Source organism: Mytilus edulis, chromosome 2 (assembly GCF_963676685.1).
Source record: "Mytilus edulis chromosome 2, xbMytEdul2.2, whole genome shotgun sequence".
Classification (NCBI taxonomy): Eukaryota; Metazoa; Mollusca; class Bivalvia; order Mytilida; family Mytilidae; genus Mytilus; species Mytilus edulis.
Window position 1 is genome coordinate 107,411,019 of NC_092345.1, and position 22,850 is coordinate 107,433,868.

Genomic DNA, 22,850 nt, shown 5'->3' on the forward strand with positions numbered 1-22,850 from the left:
AGTTACTTACATAAAAAGTAAAATCACAAAAATTCTGAACTCAGAGGAAAATCAACTCGGAAAGTCCATAATCACATGGCAAAATCAAACAACAAAACACATCAAAAACGAATGGACAAGAACTGTCATATTCCTGACTTGGTACAGGCATTTTCAAATGTAGAAAATTGTGAATCAAACCTAGTTTTATAGCGCTAACCCTCTCACTTTGATGACAGTCTCGTCAAATTCCGTTATATTTACAATGATGCGTAAACTAAACAGACACAATAAATAAAATAGTCAAAATATATATGGGTACAGCAGTCATCATCGTGTAACAATTTTAAAAGGAACAATTTAACAGAACACATAAACATCTACAAACACATTCATTAATTCGCGTGCCTGACGTCAGAAAATACGTCACATATATTTGTCGTTCAATATACATACAAACAATTTTAAAATGTCACATAGGCAATGCTAGCATACAGGGTTAAAAAATCAAAATCAAAATCAGAAATAGACCGAGATTTAAAATAGTCCAAAAGTTATATATAGAATTTATAAGAATTCAACACGCATATAAATATCATATAGCAAAATCGAAAGCACAAACAAATTAAACGAATGGATTACTACTGTCATATTCCTGACATGGTACAGACATTTTCGTATATAGAAAATTTATTTAATTGATAGAGTTTATTATCTAATTAATTTTTTCACTACACATGAGTGGACAGTTTCGTCATATAGATATAAAAAGAAGATGTAGTATGATCGCCAATGAGACAACTCTCCACAAAAGACCAAAATTACACAGAAATTAACAACTATAGGTCACCGTACGGCCTTTAACAATGAGCAAAACCCACACCGCATAGTCAGCTATAAAAGGCCCCTGAATGACAATGTAAAAGAATTAAAACGAGAAAACTAACGGCCTTATTTATATAGACATACTGTTTTATAAAACATCCAACAATTTAGAAAAATATAATGAATTATTCGTATATGTAATAAAATATCTTTTTACAAATAGATCACGTTTTACCTGAAAACAATATTGATAATACTATTATTCTTGAAAAACTTTTCTTTTTTTAATCAAATTAAACAAAATGATTGAACAGTTCACTAATTTATATATAAAAACTGTGATACTACATATATGTAACCAATGGTTTATAACCTTAGTAATACAAACATACAAAAATAAAATACAAAAGATCATAAAATACAAGAAACAATAAGAAACCTATTAATATGATATCTATAACAATTAAAGATAGATACATTCTTTATAGTATAATCTAATATTAAGATCACAACAATACATTCAACTGTCTATCAATGGGAACGACGCTCCTACCGGTCTTTGTCTATAGGGTACAAAAAATAACTGGTTAAACCCATGTTCTAGGAAATCAGATATAGCATATGTATATATAGATGTTACCTTAACACTCAGAGGGACTTTACATCTGAAACCCTCAAGGTAAGTTTTTTTGAGAAATTTTAGACGTAATTATAGTTGTCAATACTTCTGTGAAGACAAGAATTATCATTGATATGGTCATAAATTGTTATTAACTGTTTGAATTTTTTTAATCCATAAGTAATTTCTAACCCAATAATAATTAAAACCTGTATTTGGCAAAAACCTCACAAAATTGTGTGTCCTCACTACTCTTCAAATTCGTACTTTTTGTTTTAACTTTTTAAGTTTTTCGTGCATTACTGATAAATCTTTTGTACACGAAACACACGTCTGTCATATTGTTTTTAATCTTGGTAGTTTATAGTAAAATCATTTATGGTAATTTTCAGTGGACATTTTATATTTATATTATTTTTAGTGTTAGTGTATGGTTTTATTGAAATCGTTTAAAATAAATAATTTTCCTATAGAACTAACTATGCGCCTCTCCTTGCCTACCTATCCTTATTTTTATATTATTTGGAGTTCGTTCATACACTTGTCAAAAACCAGTTGTGTTTCAAGAACGTTTCGTCCTTTTTCTAAAAAGAAAAAGGTTCATTGGAAGGTACCTAGACCTTGTTGACAAATATTCCATATCAACTTCACAAATAATACACGATGGTCTTGAGATATAGATTATGGGTCCTGACGTTGTTTGTCATATTTATAACGAGTTATAGTATTTTTTTGTTTGTCCTTATGAATATTAATTGTACTGTTTAGTATAATGTTGGTGATATCCATTCGACGTGACTCTTTACTTGTGCATATCGTCAGTGTGTGGTATTGTTCTATGATATTTTTTGTTTTCTTGTCTTTCATTTTTAGATCACCTGGCCCGAAGGGCCAAGTGAGCTTTTCTCATCACTTTGCGTCCGTCGTCCGTCGTCGTCGTCGTCGTCGTCGTCGTCCGGCGTCGTCTGTTAACTTTTACAAAAATCTTCTCCTCTGAAACTACTTGGTCAAATTTTACCAAACTTAGCCACACTTATCATTGGAGTATCTAGTTAAAAACTGTGTCCGGTGACCCGGCCAACCAACCAAGATGGCCGCCATGGCTAAAAATAGAACATAGGGGTAAAATGTAGATTTTGGCTTATAACTCTGAAACCAAACCATTTAAAGCAAATCTGACTTTGGCAAAATTGTTCATCAGGTCAAAATTTATCTGCCCTGAAATTTTCAGATGAATCAGACAACCCGTTGTTGGGTTACTGCCCATGAATTGATAATTTTAATGAAATTTCGCCGTTTTTGGTTATTATCTTGAATACTATTATAGATAAAGATAAACTGTAAACAGCAATAATGTTCAACAAAGTAAGATCTACAAATAAGTCTACATGATCAAAATGGTCAGTTGACCCCTTAAGGAGTTATTGCACTTTATAGTCATTTTTTACCATTTTTTCGTAAATTTTGTAGTCTTTTACAAAAATCTTCTACTCTGAAACGACTAGGCCAAATTTTACCAAACTCCGCCACAATCATCATCGGAGTATTTTGTTTAAAAAATGTGTCCGGTGACCCGGCCAACCAACCAAGATGGCCGCCATGGCTAAAAAAAAAACATAGGGGTAAAATGTAGATTTTGGCTTTTAACTCTAAAACCAAAGCATTTAGAGCAAATCTGAAAGAGTTAAATTTTTTATCTAGTCAATATTTATCTGCTCTGAAATTTTCAGATGAATTGGACAATGGGTTATTGGTTTGCTGCCCCACAATTGGTAATTTTTAAAGACATTTTGCTGTTTTTTGGTTATTATCTTGAATATTAGTATAGATAGAGATAAACTGTCAACAGCAATAATGTTCAGCAAAGTAAGATCTACAAAAGAGGGACGAAAGATACCAAAGGGACAGTCAAACTCATAAATCTAAAACAAACTGACAACGCCATGGCTAAAAACAAACAACAGCACACACGACACAACTTAGAAAACTAAAGAATTAACAACACGAATCCCACCAAAAAACTAGGGGTGATCTCAGGTGCTCCGGAAGGGTAAGCAGATCCTGCTCCACATGCGGCACCCGTCGTGTTGCTTATGTGATAACAAATCCGGTAAATAATCTAATTCGGTAGGTCACATTCAGGAAAGGGAAGGGGATTGTAGTTACGATGTAAGGAACATATCCGATATCATTTGTGATACGGTTATTCCATAACGGTCAACCAACTCGTGATGGCGTCCGTAAAATTTACGAAGGAATGATTTCAACTTCACCATTTGGAACTCTTGGTTTAATAGCTTCCTTGTGAGCAGCAACCCTCTATCAAGAAAATCATGATAGGAAATGCAAGCACGGGAATATCGTATCAATTGGGAGATATATACCCCGTATGCAGGTGATGCTGGAATGTTGCTACTTAGAAATGGAAAGTTCACAATTGGAAAGCTGAAATCATCTCTTTTGTCGTAAAGTTTTGTTTTCAACCGACCCTCATTGTCAATTTGTAGATGTAAGTCAAATAAGTCAACATGACCTAAATGGTCAGTTGACCCCCTCAAAGAGTTCCTTTATAGTAAAATTTTAACAATTTTCATTAATTTTATTAATTTTTGTAAATTTTTACAAAATATTTTCCTCTGTGTAACTAAAGAATCAAGTTTATTATAGATAGAGAAAATTGTAAGTAGCAAGAATATTCAGTAAAGTAAGATCTACAAACACATCACCATCATTAAAACATAATTTTGTCATGAATCCATCTGTGTCCTTTGTTTAATACATGTATGCACATTGACCAAGGTGAGCGACACAGGCTCTTAAGAGCCTCTAGTTGTTTTAAGTTTGTCTATATGCCTTTTTCTATTTCTTTGATACATATGACGTGGGTCTGTACTTATACATCCCTTCATTGTGTTATTGTGCAATGGTATTTTTTTGTAATCTTGTAATTGTTGTTAACTTGCTAATATGCATTGTCTGAATGCATTTTGTGCTTCTGTGGTAATTATTTGTTTGTTTTATAGTGATTAGGATTATAACACAATGTTGACTTATGTTCTCGTATTTTTGATATTTGGTGGTGAAACATCGTATCATAGTTCCGATAATTTTCGAAATTTATATCACTTATTATGTGAAAATTGTTTCTAATAACTAGGGTTTCCTTCATGCTGGAACTGGTGGCAAATGTAAAATTCAAAGCAATTATACTATGGTTTTTTTTTTTTTAAATTTCAATGCTTTTCATGTCTATATTAAATGTTCTTGCCAACAGATAATTTTTTTTTATCGCTGCCCATGAGTGTTGTAAATTAGAAAAAAAGGCGTATAGCGTAAAAGTGATAAGCCAGGTATTATTTAAAGTCAAGAATCTTTCAATATGATGTTTTTTTCATTATCGTAAGTTTTATCTTCTATTTTTTTAATAAATGTTTTTGTAATCAGGATATCTAATCCGAATCCGTATTTAAACCACTCATTTTCATTCTTAGAACAATATGCATTTTGAAATAAATTATCATGTTGTGACAGATCTTCTGTAAATTTGATATCTGTAATCCTGATCTAGAACCTTTTTTGAATTCTCAATTATCCACTATTTGTCATTTAATAAAACACATCATAGTTTTCTCTCAATAATGATTTAAAATCTTAAATATGAAACACATTTGATTTAGTCGAGAATTTGATTTTGTCTGTTTAAGGACTTCCAAATGTTTTTAAATATACATTGTAGCGAATACTTTCTACATGTTTAATACTTGCTATTTTCAATTAAAAGTTATTATTTCCAACGACAAAGAAAGCTTTTTTTTTCTGAATAACTTCAGTGGTTCGAATTAACACGTAGGCGTATTGGAAAATATCTCAATAGCTATCGAAGGGATAAAATATCCTTTTGTTTGTATTTCTTAGAACGGATTAAAAAAAACGTTCTTAGTAATGTGGACACTAAGTGTTACGAAATTTTCCCATGCATAGTAATTAAATTGATTGTCACAATGAATAATCCTTTGTCCAACCAAATTACTATATAGTAATTATACAGATCAAAACTCAACCAATGGCATTGTATAGACGTGTTGGTGTGAACCGTAGTGCAAGAGCAAACATTCTTACAAACGCAACTGGTAAACATATCAAATTAGCTAAAACAATTATGAAATATTTATGTCGGGACCATATTTTGATATAAAAATTGTAAGATGTCTGGAAATGATAATAACCTTGCTTACATGTAACCTGTTTCAACTGACTGAGTTAATTTGATGACGTAGTTCTCAGTATATATATATATATATATATTTATATATATGTGTGTGGTTAATATTTAAAATCCTTTCTTAACATATAGAAAACCCTACTAAAATAATATTTATATGGAATAAAACATATTGTTTCGAATGCATCATGGTATAATAGTAATGACAGTAATCTTCTTCTTCTTTAGTTACGGAATAATATCAACTTTTTGAGGATTACTTTCCGGCGCATGCCTGTATGAGGTCGCTTTAAGTTAATTTCATTTTTTTTTTATTACTTTTATTTATTTATGAAATTTACAATTTTTTAAGTTTCAATTTTTACATTTTTTATATATATTTATATATTTTTTTTATAACTATAAGATAAAAACAATAAGCAAATTTAGTTCAGATGAGAGTGTGTTTTAAGGAGCACCTCATGAGTGAGTGCATCCTTAAAGTTGTCTGTAGAGGTTTGGTTTGAGATATCGGGTGGTAATTTGTTCCAATCTTTGATTGTTTGGCTGAAAAAAGAAAATTTAAAGGTGTCTTTATTACACTGAAGATGTCTGTATGTCTGTTGATGGGTAGTTCTTGTTTTAGACTGGCTTTTTATGAGTATATCTTGCGATGGTATTGCAATTTCATTGTTGATGACTTTGTGCAACATTTTGGAGTCTGGTTTTTAGTCTGCGTTCTTGTAAGGATTGCCATTTTAGATGTTATATCATTTCAGATACACTGCTGGTATTGTAATATCTGTTGCAAGTATATCTTGCAGCTCTTCTTTGTACTTGTTTCAACTTATATATATTTTCTGAGGTGTATGGATCCCAAACTGTACAGCAGTATTCTAGTTTTGGTCTCACTATTGTTTCATTGAGGTCTGAAGAAAGTGTAATGCCTAAATATTTTGCAGATTGAACTGTTCTAAGATATGATCATGCATGTTGTAATAAAAATGTATTTGTTTTTTCTTTGTTGATACTCTAAGGATGTTACATTTCTCCGGGTGGAAAGACATGAGCCAGTCTTTCTCCCATTTTATATCTGCTTCTATGTCTTCTTGAAGCTTTATGCAATCATTTTGGCAGGTTATATGCCGATAGATTATGCTGTCGTCTGCAAAGAGTCTTATTTGGCTGTGTTTTAGATAGTCTGGTAGGTCGTTTATATATATGAGAAAGAGTATTGGACCTAGTACAGTCCCCTGAGGAACACCTGATGTTACTGGAATTATGTTAGAAGTTGTGTTTTCGAGGAGTACTGTTTGGGTTCTATTGGAGAGGAACGAATCGATCCAATGAATTGCTTGATCAGAGATGCCATAGTGTTTTAATTTGTAAAGTAGGCGTTTGTGTGGCACTTTATCAAACGCTTTCGCAAAGTCCATGATTACTGGATCAGTTTGAATATTTTTGTCGTTGTTTTGAGCAAGTTGGTGTACAAGAGAAATTACTTGTGATTCACATGATCTTTTAGATCTGAAGCCATGTTGTAGTTCATACAATATTTTGTTTGTTTCTAGGTGTTTCATCATGTTACTTGCTAATATATGTTCTAATAATTTACATGAGATGCAGGTAAGTGATATTGGTCTGTAATTTCCAGGATGATGTTTGTCTCCTTTTTTAAATACTGGTGCAACGTTAGCATGGTTCCAGTCTGAAGGTACTTTGCCTGTCTCTAGAGATTTGTTGAAGATGATAGTAAGAATGTATGAAGTTATTTCAATGTTTTCTTTAAGTATTTTGCCAGCGATAGTATCTGGTCCTGTAGCTTTGTTAGTGTTTATATTTTTTATTAGTTTATATACTCCTTCTCTACTGATGTTTATTTTTTCCATTATAGGGTGTGAACTAGGTTCTTTTGTTGGTATTTCTATATTTTTTTCAGATGTGAAAGCTGATTGTAATTGCTTATTAAGGATGTTTGCTTTCTCAGAGGGGTTTGTATGAAGGGTACCTTCACTTCGTAATAGTGCAATGCCGGTGTTCTCATTTCTTTGGCTTTTAATATACGTGTATAATTTTTTGGGTTGCTTGTTGAATCATTGTTGGTCTGGTTCTTTTATGTCAATGTCGAAGATCATATTTTCAATATATGCCCAGTATGCTTTTCTCATCTCTTTTTGGAGTTTAGTCTTTATCTCTTTGTATTTGCTGTTGTAGGATGAGTCATGTTTTTTTCTTTTTGTAAAGTTTGTTTTTCTTTCTGATGAGTCTTTTTATGTCTCTATTTACCCATGGTAGTTTTGATTTTTTTTCAATTTCTTTGGTAGGTATGTTTTTGTTGATGGTTTCTGTCGTTTTGGTTTTGAAGGTGTTCCACAGATCATCGACAGTCATATTTTTCTTGTTCACTTTTAAGTTATCATGAATTATTTCAAGATCTTTCTTTATGTTCTCCCAGTTTGCTTTTTTGTAAATAAGTACTTTATGTGGGTGTTGTTTTGGTAATGGTAAAGCAAAATTAATCTGAGCTTTAATAAATAATTGGCATAAATTTAAATGTATTAGATATATATTTTTAAAACTGATTGTAACATATATATAATATATTGTTTCATATTGATTTTTCCAAGAAGAAAAGAATATAGAAGATGGAGCTGCAGTTTTGGTGTTTTCTGGTGCTAATGATGATGAGTCAGTTTGGATGCCATGCTGCAAAATATCAAGAAAAAGTACAGGTCTTATTCTTATATTCTGTACCATAGGATAATTTCAACCCTTCTCACATGTCATATAAATGTTTATTTCTGACTTGGGAGATGGACATACATTCTCTTTCTCTCATTTCACAGAAACATGAGTTTGAATCATGCAGTGGCGAGAACAAGAAATTGGTGTAACTAATTTATTTTTATATCGTTTGTGTGGCTATTGGGCCTTAACAGGTATAATTTAATAACCTTTGTATTTTTTTGATACACATCTAAAGATCCAATCCGTAAGTTGAATGTTCCAATATTTTAACCTGTTATGTTTGTTTGTTTTGCTAAAAAAAAATGTTGCCAATATTATGGAATTTTATGCCGCTGTCATACAAGTGAGAGGTTTATCGACCATTTTCTATATCTTGAAATCAGTCAGTTTCGTTTCGTGTGATGTGTTTGAGGTTTTGACTTTGCCATATAGTAATTATCCGTTTTGAAATTTATCCTTGGAGATCTTTATTTTTTGTTATTTAACTTTTTGAGCCTCTATCTTTGACGGATAATGTATAATAATTCATAATTATATTGGTATCTTTCTGTTAATAATAAATAGATCCATATGATCCTCATCGGATGGACATTAAAGTATTTAAATTCCCTTTCCGATCCAAACACTGTTTATAAACAGACAAGTGCTAATTAGAAAGCTTTCGTAGACAAGTAAATGTTACACTTTCCCAGTGAAAAAAACCTCTTCTGTATTGACCTGGTGTAGCATTAGAACCTCTGTGTGTACATAGTAGGTACATGGTCGTACGTTCGAGAGATGACTAAAATCTGTGTGTACAAAGGATTTTTTTTAGTCGATTGAATAAAGTCAACAATAGTTTACCGATGTTCAATTCTCACCAATTAAGAAATCAAATCAAAATAAGACATAAAAACTGAGGAAATCGTATGAACTCTAAAAGTAGTGAGACCGTGAAAACAGATTAAACTGATATGAAATAAATTCTCAAAATGCACATAATATGCATCTTATTACTTCGGTTTCTATTACTTTTGTATTATTACTATTTTGTTGATACCATAACCTGCATTACTCATCAACATTAGCCGTGTAGGTATTTTTAATATACGACACTAAGCAAAGCAACGGCATGTAAAGTTTCGGTTTAAAAAAGAGTGGCGAAAGATATCATTGACATTCAAACTCATAGATCGAGAATAAACAAACAAAGCAATGGATAAAAATATAAAGGACAAACAGACAAACAATACTAAACAACTACACTACATAGAAAACTAAAGACTAAGCAACACGAAACCCATCAACAACTGGGGTGATATCAGGTGGGTGAGCTGACACTGCTCAACATGTAAGACGTTAATATGCATAACAATTACTTTTGTTTTCTTATTATATAAGTGATGTAAACTATCTATTCTTTGATACTTATATTTATTTATTCAAATCTTTCAATGCTTTTTGATTGAAGATACTAGAAGGCCTTTAAATTCTGGATTCGTTTCAGAGTTTTGAAGAAAAGGTTTTTGCCCATGTTGCTAATTTTACACCAGCATTTGCAAAAAGTTCCTTGGAAGATCGAATGTATGACTTAAACACTCGTTTTCTGTCAATACTGATTAACAAAGTAGTGAAAGATGATGCAAAAATATGGAGCAAACTTGAAGTGGAGAGGAGGTCATACAGTGAAGCAATTGAAAGCCTTAAGACTGAGTATCATGAAGAAATTCAGACGGTAGATAGGCTCCAAGGCGAGGTCATCACTCTAGAGACGCACACTGTGAGATTGAAGGAAAGGTGAGAGAAGTAAAAGGATATTATCTGGCATCTTTTGTATGTGACTTACATTTTAGTCTGAGACCATAGTTGTATTCAATTTCAGAGATTCAAAAGAGGACATCAAATATAGAAATTTTAATATTCCACTCCCTTTTAAACTTTGAGTTCTATTTTCGTCGAAGATTTTTGGACAACAGTTTTTTAGGTTAAAAGATCTACAAAAAAACTACTCTACTTTTTGTCTCCAAGTCGCTCCAATAGTTATGCAAACATTTTTGCATTTGAAATATTAGAACTGCAACAGTTTACAGTAAAGTGTCACAGATTTTTTGGTAAAACTCTAATAATATAAGCTCGTTGAACTGTAACTGAAAATAAAAACAATAATGCATTTATCTATTTTATTATATGATATTTTATCGAATGGAATCTTTCAAAATAAGTGTGTATTTGTATAAAAATTACATAAAATCCGAAAACATCGCTCTAAAAGTTGTATTTATATCCCCGATTTCAAATCCATATTTCTCAAAAACACTATACGTTTTATTATTTAAGTTTACGCTTTAATGATGCTAAATAATAATAGGGTCCAAAACTAAACATTGGACCAGATGCAGATAAGATCAAATTATTGACTTGCAACCAAGATATGCCTCTGATAAGGAACTTTTCATTTTGAATTTTCCTCGGAGTTTAAATTTATTTTGCGATTTACTTTTTTGATAGATTGTACTTTATGAATTCGTTATTGTATTTATTACAGTGTTGAAGATTTCAAATCTAAGTACCAACACATGTTGGACAACTATATGAAGCAATCCGAGACTGTCAATGAACTTGAATTAAAACTTCGAAACACACAGCAAACACTTGAGCAGAGAACACAAGAATATGTTGAAGTGGAAGAAAAAAATACCGCATTAAAAGAGGCAAGTGGTAAAATAGTATTATTATTATATTTTAAAAAAACCGATGTATCATGTTAACATAAAATTTCCAAGGGTGTACTTTAACAGCGTGAATGTGTGTAATTTGATTATATGTAGAAGATTTTGAACAAATCTGAGGGCTTCAGATGTTGTGAGGATGCACAAAATTGTGAACAAATAAAGTTAATGAATTTTGTATACGTTTTGTTAGTCATTGTTATAAAAGCCGAAAATGTACTGAAGTAAGATCGCAGTTTTAGATTACAAACATCTTCTAAGGGTTTCGATTAATTCAACACTGTGCTACAAAAATCCGGATTGCAAGCTGAATTTATTTTTCAACGGCTAATCCGTTCTATTCGTTATATTTCAGAAATACTATAGGCAAGAAACGACAACCAAGATCACAGAAAAGAGAATGGAGACATGTGAACGAAAGCTTAAGGTTTGTTTTTGATAAATCCTTTCGGAGTTTAAAATCATTTGTATTCAAAATACGCGTAATTACTTATCAATGGTACCAGGATTATAATTTAATACGCCAGATGCGCGTTTCGTCTACATAAGACTCATAATAGATTTAAATCTTTTGAACAGTTGCTTAATTTATTAACCGATAACCTATGATTAGTTTGACATAAATCAAGACAGTACAAAAGCACAGAATACAGCTGATGTTCTCATTACGTCTAACGTTTCACTAGCACTTTTTTCGACTGAGTGCTTAATAAGGATTACAACACTTAATAAATTACGTACGCCCAAAGCGCTTTCCTTGATTTTATATATAAGAAACAGTCAAACCCAAACACAAAGCCAGCGATGTAGACGACATAAACACGTTAAAAACTATATGACCAAAATGGACATCAAATGAAAGAAATACATGTTGAAAATTATATAATTTCAAATTAAGACGTCCATAGAGTTATTGAATAAATTACACCTTATGTAAGAATCCTGGATTTTGATTGGTTCATAGCAAGTGTATTTTTCACCAATTTACTGAATATCGTTCATTTTTTAACGCCGCCGTGGTATTTTCCAAAAGGATATGCCTTTTTTTACCCTCTCTGCCGTGGTATTTGCCAAAAAATACTCTACTCTACTGGACGCTTGTAACGTCACGATCATCAATGCGTTTTTGAACATTAACATTCGGTGTAATTAAACAGATATAGCATGTTCTTGAGGGGTATTTGCGAAAATACCAGTCTTGAGAATGAATTTCAATCGACTTACGGCTCGCGAAATTTAACATTCTCTCGACTGGTATTTTTCGCAAATACCCCTCCTTAACATGATATATCTGTTTATGAATCACTAAAACAATTCACATGTAAGCAACAATTAATTTACCGATATTCAAAATTCATTAGTTGACTTGAAATATATATAACTAGGTAATAATTAACAAAATATCATAAAAACTTTAAAAGGAGAGAGACATGATGCGTTGATTAAGCGTCTCCTGTAATGCGTGAATCCTGCTGCATACATCTTTAACATATGAAGATGTATATAATTAATGTTCTCACCTTTAAATATATATTTTTTTTTTAATTTGTTAGCTATTCGAATCTGTTCGGGTACAAGCGGAGACTGCGGAGGAATTAATAGAAGTGTCCTTGAGAGATGTTTCCAGATTGATTTTCAATATGCAATCTACATTCTGGACGAAAGTACAAAACTACTTTGAAAGCTAGAGGCAGAATTTAGAACTGAAGTAAGTAATAGTTTTTCTTGAGTAAATTATGAAAACAATTAATTTTTTTTTTTATTTATTTGCATTCACACAATTAAGCCCTTTGTATCTGAGAAAAGTACAATGTAAAGTAAGATAATTTTTTTTACCAAACTCCAAGGAAAATTAAAGACGTAAAGTCCCTTATCAAATGGCAAAATCAAAACCTCAAATGCATCGTACAAATGGAATACAACCGTCGTGACTTGGTACAGACATTTCATTAAGTAAAGTGGACTAACCCTTGTTTGATAGCTAACGGAAACTAACATAACACTTGTAAGACAGAGGCAAAAAAAAATTATTATCGGAACAACAATGTGTAAACCCATAAATTTACAAAAGATTAAGAAAAATTGCTGTAAGCAAAAACTTACAGCGTGCGTATTGTTATGCGTTTACTTTTCTACATTGGTTAGAGGTATAGGGGGAGGGTTGAGATCTCATGTTTAACCCTGCCGAATTTTTGCGCCTGTCCCAAGTCAGGAGCCTCTGGCCTTTGTTAGTCTTGTATTATTTTAATTTTAGTTTCTTGTGTACAATTTGGAAATTAGTATGGCGTTCATTATCACTGGACTAGTATATATTTGTTTAGGGGCCAGCAGAGGGACGCCTCCGGGTGCGGGAATTTCTCGCTACATTGAAGACCTGTTGGTGACCCTCTGCTGTTGTTTTTTATTTGGTCGCGTTGTTGTCTCTTTGACACATTCCCCATTTCCATTCTCAATTTTATTGGATAACTAGATAAAGTGATATATAAGTTTATATTAAGGTCCGAATTTTGGATTTATTGTGTCTTGTGCGCAATGTACAGTGTGTTTGTCCTTACTCCGGGACTCCAGCAATACAATGAAATTGGAAATGACAATGTTTTTCGTATTCCCCAAACTAAACAAAATAACCGGTAATAATGAATGAATTATGATGTATACATAACGTTTTTTAAATCTGAGATTAAAAGAAATATCTGTTTAAACCTATTTGTTAAAATTGTTATTTAGTCTGTGATTAAACATTGAGTGAAGGAAACAAACCTTATTATTAACAGGTAACTAAGGTAAAGAAGATCGAGTATTCTAAGTATGATAAACTCGTCATAGAGCAGAAAGAAGAATTTGAGAGACAGGTAAATGTAGCCAATATGTAATGTCTTTAGATTAGTAAAATAAATAAAAGCACAGAACAACTTAAGACACAAAGCATTTACAAAATTCTAGTTCAAAGCTAAAGTAAGTAGCAAAACGAGATATTTATCAGGACCTCTTGCCTTTGTTAGTGTTGTATGATTTTTAATTTTAGTTAACTTATATGTTTTGAGTTTATTCTAATACACATTTTTGACAGCGCTGGCTTGCTGTGTTTGATGGGAAGAAGGAATGAAAAACAAAACACAATTTGTAAAGTTAACTGTTATAAAAGAGGGACGAAAGATACAATAGGGACAGTCAAACTAATAAATCGAAAATAAACTGACATCGCCATGTCTAAAAATAAAAAAAAAACAAACAGACAGACAAACAATAGTACACATGACACAACATAGAAAACTAAAGAATAAGCAAGAACCCCACCGAAATATAGGGGTGATCTCAGGTGCTCCGGAAGGGTGAGCAGATCCTGCTCCACATGTGGCACCCGTCGTGTAGCTTATGTGACAAATCCGGTAGGTCACACTCATGAAAGTGATCCTTTATGGTGCAGTTAAAAGTGATACTTTACGGTGAAGTTGAAATCATCCCTTTGTAAATTTTACAGACGCCATCACGAGTTGGTTGACCGTTATGAAATAACCGTTTCACAAATGATATCGGATATGTTCCTTATGTCGTAATTACAATCCCCTTCCCGTTTCACAAATGTGACCTTCCGCATTAGACTATTTACCGGGTTTGTAATAACACGAGCAACACGATGGATGCCACATGAGGAGCAGGATCTGCGTACCTTTCCGTAGCACCCGAGTTCACACCCCCCCCCCCCCCAGTTTTGGGGGGTTCGTGTTGTTATGTATTTAGTTTTCTATGTTGTGTCTTGTGAAGTAATATTTGTCTGCTTGCCTTTTTCTTTGCTAGCCATGGCGATGTCAGTTTATTTCGATCTTTGAGTTTGGCTGTTCCTCTGGTATCTTTCTCCCCTCTTTTGAGAATTTTAGAAGCCTGTTAATATTGCAAATATCTTAATCTCCAAGAATATTATTAGTGTTATTTAAGAAGTGTCTACAAAGAAAAACAGGAAGATTCTAGAACAATTTCCAAAATTATAAGTTATAAACCATAATTCCAAGAATATTATTGTTATTTTAAGATAAGTAGTGTCTACAAAGAGAAACAGGAAGATTCTAGAACAATTTCCAAACTAAGAGAAGAAAGAAATATGCTCCAAGAAAAACTAGCCATTGTTAAAGTACAAATTGAGGCAAGTACCTATTTAAAACGCAACGGAGTAATTTATCTGCCATACATAAGGGTAGAAACATTGTATTTAATAAAATATTAACCACATTAAATTATTTTGTTTAATTCCATCTTACATGACAGTTACTACATTTCTAATAACAACGAATATGTTCTATTATTAAATGATATGAGCAAATAAGACCTAATACGGATAAATCAGCATGTGCAATACTGAAAACGTTTCACTGTCAATATAAATCAAGATTTCATAATTTTTATCAACAGGAATACAAGTCAAAAATAGAGGTAACTTCAGGACAAACAACCACTTATGACATAGTACTGAAAGTGAGACGCGAGGAAGACGAAGGAATGCTTGAGCAAGTTAACTTTTACGAAGTTTTAACAGAATTAGCTGAAGAAGAGTACGTTATCTTGCTTCATAAGAACATTTCAGTTCATACGCATACATTTCTTTTGTCGTACTGTTAATTTCTTATTTTATAGTATTGGATCCTGTCTACTATTTAAATTCGTTATACTGCTTAGGCTTAAGTATGAACAAGGAATTATTTGGTGTTTAGATTTCTAATATGAGATTTTTTTGTTTTACTAAACAAAGGAGATTTTTTATGGAGATTTTCATCAAATTATTTTTGTACAATTTGTCCCAAGTTAAGCGCTGTGCTGGTACGATATGGCATCGTTGCAGTCTCTTTTTTTTTTTTTTTTTGGTACATTAAATGTCACAAGAAAAACTAAGGGTTTACTACTCTTCAGTTTTCGGTAAGTGTAGTTATGAGAAAAGTAAAATCATAAAAATACCGAACGCCGAGGAAAATTCGAAACGGAAAGTCCCTAACCAAATCAGGAATATGACAGATGTTATCCATTAGTTTGATGTGTTTGTGCTTTTATTTTGCCATTTGATTAGGGACTTTCCTTTTTGGATTTGCCTCGGCTTTCGGGATTTTTGTGATTTACTTTTTTTGTATGACAGTCGCATTAAATTCCATTATATTGACAACGACGTGTTAACAAAACAAACTAACATAAGAGGTAAACATGTCCAAATTGAGGTACAGCAGTCAACATTGTGTTATAGTCTTAATCACTATAAAACAGAGAAATATGTAACAAAGAAACACTAAAAGGCATATAGACAAAGCACACCATAAAAATGAAAGATAAGAACTAGCCATAGCACATTCACACAATGACGGGATGCATAAGTACAAAGCCGCGTCAAATGTAACAAAGAAACTAAAAAAAACATATACACAAAGCACATCAGTAAAATTTACAAAAAACAAGAATACAAAAATTGATCATAGCACTGCAACACAATGACGGGATGTATAAGTAAACGACTGTTACTTGTACATATCTTACAAAGCAACACAATGACGGGATGTATAAATATATGACTGTTACTTGTACATATCTTACACAGCAACACAATGACGGGATGTATAAGTAAACGACTGTTACTTGTACATATCTTACACAGTAACACAATGACGGGATGTATAAGTAAACGACTGTTACTTGTACATATCTTACACAGTAACACAATGACGGGATGTATAAGTAAACGACTGTTACTTGTACATATCTTACAAAGCAACACAATGACGGGATGTATAAGTAAACGACTGTTACTTGTACATATCTTACACAGTAACACAATGACGGGATGTATAAGTAAACGACTGTTACTTGTACATATCTTACAAAGCAACACAATGACGGGATGTATAAATATATGACTGTTACTTGTACATATCTTACCAACAACATAATAACGGGATGTATAAGTATAGACTGTTACTTGTACATATCTTACACAGCAACACAATGACGGGATGTATAAGTATACGACTGTTTCTTGTACATATCTTACTCAAATTGATACTACTTCCTTACTAGTACAAACCTGTATTGTGTTTGTGTAAGTGTTTACTAGTACAAACTTGTATGGTGTTTGTGTAAGTGTTTACTAGTACAAACCTGTATGGTGTTTGTGTAAGTTGTTACTAGTACAAACCTGTATGGTGTTTGTGTAAGTGTTTACTAGTACAAACCTGTATGGTGTTTGTGTAAGTGTTTACTAGTACAAACATGTATGGTGTTTGTGTAAGTGTTTACTAGTACAAACATGTATGGTGTTTGTGTAAGTGTTTACTAGTACAAACCTGTAAGGTGTTTGTGTATGTGTTTTTGAACATTCTTTTCCACATTTTTTTGAAAATGTAGCTTTAAGCAATAATCAATCCCACTAAAAATTCATTGTTATCATTGGAACAATTTCATTTATGTGACGACCAATGCTACAATGCATACTCTGGATCAGTTTGAAGCTCACATTCTTTAAATGAATACATGCATACTGTCAATATAGCTATACGTATCACATATTTTTTTTCTATTTTTGTACTTTGCATTATAATGACATATACAATTTCCTTCTAACATTCCTTTTTTCCCTTTTTTATCAAGCCAACTATGATTAACAAGTGAAATGATTATTAATGAATTATGATTTCAGGGAAAGTCAATTGACAGCAGAAACAATGACAATGAGATGGGAAGATTTGAAGACGTGGTTTAGTCAAGGTATGTTGTTTTAAATTATCTCTAATTGTGTTATTTAATAACACGTGTGTTTTATTGACCAGTCTGTACCAATAATTTCTTATACCTATACCAAACCTATTGCAACTAAAATTTTCAATTACAAACGCGTTTTGCAGGATCTCGATATTGACGACTTCAAGTCTTAACCTCCTGATTGCACTTGTGCTAGTTCCCAATTCACATATAATCCTGCTGCCCACGTTATTACCGGTGACCTTAACATTGTTAATAACACTTCTCTACGAAATGTATTATCGAGGGGTCCGAAATATCGTGAGCCTAAATCCATCAATTGGAAATACAACTTTAAAATTTTGATGGATTCAGTCGAGGATTATGCCAGAGCAATGGGCTAAGCGCGAGAAGGAAGACGTAGACACTCTATCCGAATGGATGAAGGCAGTGAGGTCGTTAATACAAATCAGAATTAAGAAACTGAATGGGTCCTTCAATGCCCATGCTACGTCAATCTTTAAAGACCCAAATGTTGCTAAACACCTATCCGACCTCAATGATAAATATGTTGTTGTCCCCGCAGACAAAGCCCCAAATAACATCAATTTTGTCTGTAAAAGTCATTACATTAATTGCTTGATAAACGAATTAGGTATAGACAATTCACTTAGAAACTCAACATATACCCTCACGACACTTACCAAAGAGGAAATCCTGGATAATCATAGGTCTGTTCTTTGGTATTTCAACCAAAGATGAAGAACTGGATCTTCCATCACTGTATTGGATATCTAAACTACATAAATGTCCTTACAAACAACGGTATATCGCTGGGTCTTCCAAGTGCTCCACGAAACCTTTTTATAAATTATTAACATCTATTTTATCAGCAATCAAAGATGGGCTTCAAAGTTATTGTGAAACCGCCTATTCTAGAGGTGGCGTTAATCAGATACTTAAAAATCCGAAAGATCTTTTAGAGTACATACAATCTAACTCTCTTTTATCTTGTAATAGTATAAAAACATTTGATTTTTCTACTCTTTACACAAGTATTCCACATTCCAAACTAAAAGACAAATTAAAAAAGTTGGTATTACTTTGCTTCATGGCCAACGCAGATACAAGTATCTTGTCTTAGGGAGGGATAAATCCTACTTTCTAAAAAATCATTCTGATTCAAACAAAAAATTCTCTGAAACCGATATTGTCAAGATGCTTGATTTCTTGATTTACAACATATTTGTAACGTTCGGAGGACGTGTTTTTCAACAGACTGTCGGCATCCCAATGGGAACAAACTGTGCCCCTCTACTTGCCGACTTGTTTCTTTATTATTATGAGGCTGACTTCATGCAGGAACTTCTTGGGAAGAAAGATAAGAAGTTAGCAATATCCTTTAACTCTATTTTCCGCTATATAGATGACGTTCTTTCACTAAACAATTCAACATTTGGTGACTATGTGGAACGCATCTTTCCCATCGAATTGGAGATACTACAGATACAGTTAAGTCGGCTTCATATCTTGACTTACATCTAGAAATTGACAATGAGGGTCGGTTGAAGACAAAACTTTACGACAAAAGAGATGATTTCAGCTTTCCAATTGTGAACTTTCCATTTCTAAGTAGCAACATTCCAGCAGCACCTGCATACGGGGTATATATCTCCCAATTGATACGATATTCCCGTGTTTGCATTTCCTATCATGATTTTCTTGATAGAGGGTTACTGCTTACAAGTAAGCTATTAAACCAAGAGTTCCAAATGGTGAAGTTGAAGTAAATTTTATGGACGCCATCACGAGTTGGTTGACCGTTATGGAATAACCGTTTCACAAATGATATCGGATATGTTCCTAACGTCGTAAATACAATCCCCTTCCCTTTCATGAATGTGACCTACCGAATTAGACTATTTACAGGATTTGTAATCACATAATCAACACGACGGGTGCCACATGTGGAGCAGGATCTGCTTACCCTTCCGGAGCACCTGAGATCACCCCTAGTTTTTGGTTGGGTTCGTGTTGTTAATTCTTTAGTTTTCTATGTTGTGTCATGTGTACTATTGGTTTTTTTTCTGTTTGTCTTCTGTTTGTTTTATTTTTAACCATGGCGTTGTCAGTTTGTTTTAGATTTATGAGTTTGACTGTCCCTTTGGTATCTTTCGTCCCTCTTTTATTGTAAGGTGTCTTCACGAATTTTATAGAATATTAAAATACTAATCAGTAGAATTTTTAAATTGCAAGTTTGAATCTTTCATATGTATATGTACCTTTTATATGAAATCATTGAAACCATACCCCATTTCCTTATTTCTAAGTAAATGGTTGTGATTTTGTGTGAAAGTTTTGACGCAATACAGCTTTTCATCGATTGCATTATCTACTTTGAATCATATAACTTACATGATTGCCACTATCGGAAATGAGTAAAAACCGCGAAATGAGCTATAAAAGGTGCATCGAAGGAGATGACAAGATGCAAAAACAATTCAAACGAGAAAACCGATTAATCATAAAAGAAGACTCATTGATATGTATTTCTGTAAACACACTGTTCACACAATGTTGAAACGCTATGGTTTGTGTATCCCAGGCGACGATTGCCTTTGTTGTTTTTAAACAATGGTATACTACTATTGTGTTTATTTGGACAAACCTTCAAAACTTTTCAAAAACTAATGCTTTTCAACTTTGTAACTTTTGATTGGGCTTTTACATTCAAATGTATTTAATGCAAATGCTTTGTTCCTTTTATAGATCCACCAGAATACATTAGAAAGAGACTTGAATCGGCCAAAACAATACTGGACAACCCTGCGACAGTACAGAAGGTTGATCGGGAATCGTCTCAGTTGCAGGTATGTATAACCATGATACTCAGACAAAACTTTCTATTGATAAAAGTTTGTTATATAGACGTTTTTTATTTGTTTTTAGCTGAATAGAATATTTACAAATTGTCAAGTCTTTGTTTTGACGGGGTTCGAACGAACGAGCACACTTAACTCTAAGTTTTTCTACAATAAAAGGGACAGTTTAAATGTTAATATACGATTTTAAATTTTTTTCACTTAATGATACAAGGTGAGCGTACAAATATCGATATAACATTCAAAACCATAAGTTGGATAATCATACAAATGCTATGTTGCTTTGTGTCCTTTGATAAGGACTCTATTATTGTACCATTGAAATGAATTATATTATTGTATATCGTATTTAGTATGTAAAAAAATACGAAAAAGGTAAAAATATATCGTTTACGATGATACAACTTCGTGCAACAAACGACAGTGTCGTGTTCTTTCAATTTTCATTTTTCTCTGAACGACACATTTGCTGGTTCAAAAGTAAAACACATTGCCTGATTGTTCTAAAATATTCCTTTATAAAACCCAATTTGTTTGTTAGGTGTTTACCAGCCTAACCTCACATCTCTATTAATTTTCAGGAAAGCCTAGATCATCAAATGAAAATGGAAGGCAAGAACCTCGAATGAAACATGTGATTAGTAAAACTTTCTTTTTTATATTTATATTGTTTCGCCTTCTTTTATGTATTGAAAGTGTTTCGTTTACTATAAATATATTACTTTCATTGCATTATTCATATTGATTATAAAAAAGATTTATTGCGGAAGGAAAACGTGGTCGTTATTTAGAATTAAGAAATTACAAAAAAACAGAGATTCTGACAAAAGATTAGTTCACTTAGAATTTCTACTCATCATAGGTTATTTCTGTCATAAAGCTCTAAATGTATTTAGATACGTTGATGTGCATGACTTCGAAATGATAATGTTTTATTTAAAGCGTTCATAATAAAGGTTAATTGAGAAAAGCTCCTCGGACGGAATAAATAGACGAAGTCCTAGTTTTATTTATTTTCTATATGCTTTGGTGTTGTTTAAAAAGTTAGACTGCTCATTATTTTGCCAACTTATAAAATAGTTAAAAAAATAAATATCACAGAAAAAGCTGTTTGATTTATATTTATATCTCAGATTAAATCAAAAACTGTATCTTACATATGAACACGTATGAAAATACCAAAAAAAATTGGTACATAAATATTTCAAGGATTCAAATATTGATACATACACCAAGTATGACTTATATTTATGTATTTTCAGGAAAGCCTAGGCCAGCAAATAACGTAAATGAACAGCAAGATAAAATTTGTGAAAGCCAAAATAAAAAGCCAGCAGAAACTCAATGGAGACATGTTATCAGTCTTATTCTCTTTTTTATATTTTTAATTTTTCGCCCTTTTTCGAGAGTTTAATAAAGAGAATAATGACTTATCTTTGAAAAACCATAGTAAATTGTGTGTCTTATTTATGCAACATTGTCGTATCAACATGTTAAAATGTCTTCATATCTTTTAAATACGAAACACATATAAAACAAATTCAGTATTAAGTGTTATAGTTCTTTTTCTTTTTTAAAATGCGGTCTTCTTGTGTTGTTGATATGCTTGGACAAACCAGAATGCATATGCGCTATTATTTCGGATTTACGACAGCAAACCCCACAATTTACATAACATTATGATTTTATATAAAACATCGATCTAATAGTCCATTTTGCCAACTACCGATTTGATTCTGTTTAGTTACTTCACTTTGTCAATTGAAGACTGGTTCCAGACAATGCAAAGTATAATAATAATAAATGATAAATAAAAAAGCTTTATTTAGAGTCGGCATGGTATATAAACATAGACAAACATAAGCTCTAATAAGCTTTTAACCGACATAAAGCCATATCATTCAGTATAATGAATTGAAAGTGATGTATCGCCGGATAAACTAATTCTTCCTAAAAAATAATTTCTGATGTCAAAAGAATTTAGAATAACAACAAATTAATGTAATTAAAAAATTTGAAAACCTTAAAGATAACTCCCATTACGCACTTGTAAATTTACTTGTTCTGCTAGGTCTCCATTATAAATGAAAATTAATGTCCCTCTCAAAAAAGAGGGACGAAAGATACCAAAGGGACAGTCAAACTCATAAATCTTAAACAAACTGACAACGCCATGG

General features: G+C 32.3%; 1 protein-coding gene across 1 annotated transcript; it reads left to right on the plus strand.

Moving 5' to 3' along the window:
* Window positions 1–1,359: 1,359 nt before the first annotated feature.
* LOC139513887 (uncharacterized) lies at window positions 1,360–22,214 on the plus strand. The gene is made up of 13 exons (XM_071302827.1): window positions 1,360–1,483; window positions 8,252–8,356; window positions 9,859–10,148; window positions 10,897–11,062; window positions 11,436–11,507; window positions 12,634–12,788; window positions 13,855–13,932; window positions 15,111–15,221; window positions 15,488–15,627; window positions 17,751–17,818; window positions 20,561–20,661; window positions 21,255–21,314; window positions 21,936–22,214. The coding sequence occupies exons 8-12, from the start codon at window positions 15,180–15,182 to the stop codon at window positions 21,300–21,302; spliced, it is 399 nt and encodes a 132-aa protein (XP_071158928.1). The 5' UTR covers window positions 1,360–1,483; window positions 8,252–8,356; window positions 9,859–10,148; window positions 10,897–11,062; window positions 11,436–11,507; window positions 12,634–12,788; window positions 13,855–13,932; window positions 15,111–15,179; the 3' UTR covers window positions 21,303–21,314; window positions 21,936–22,214.
* The last annotated feature ends 636 nt before the right edge of the window (window positions 22,215–22,850 follow it).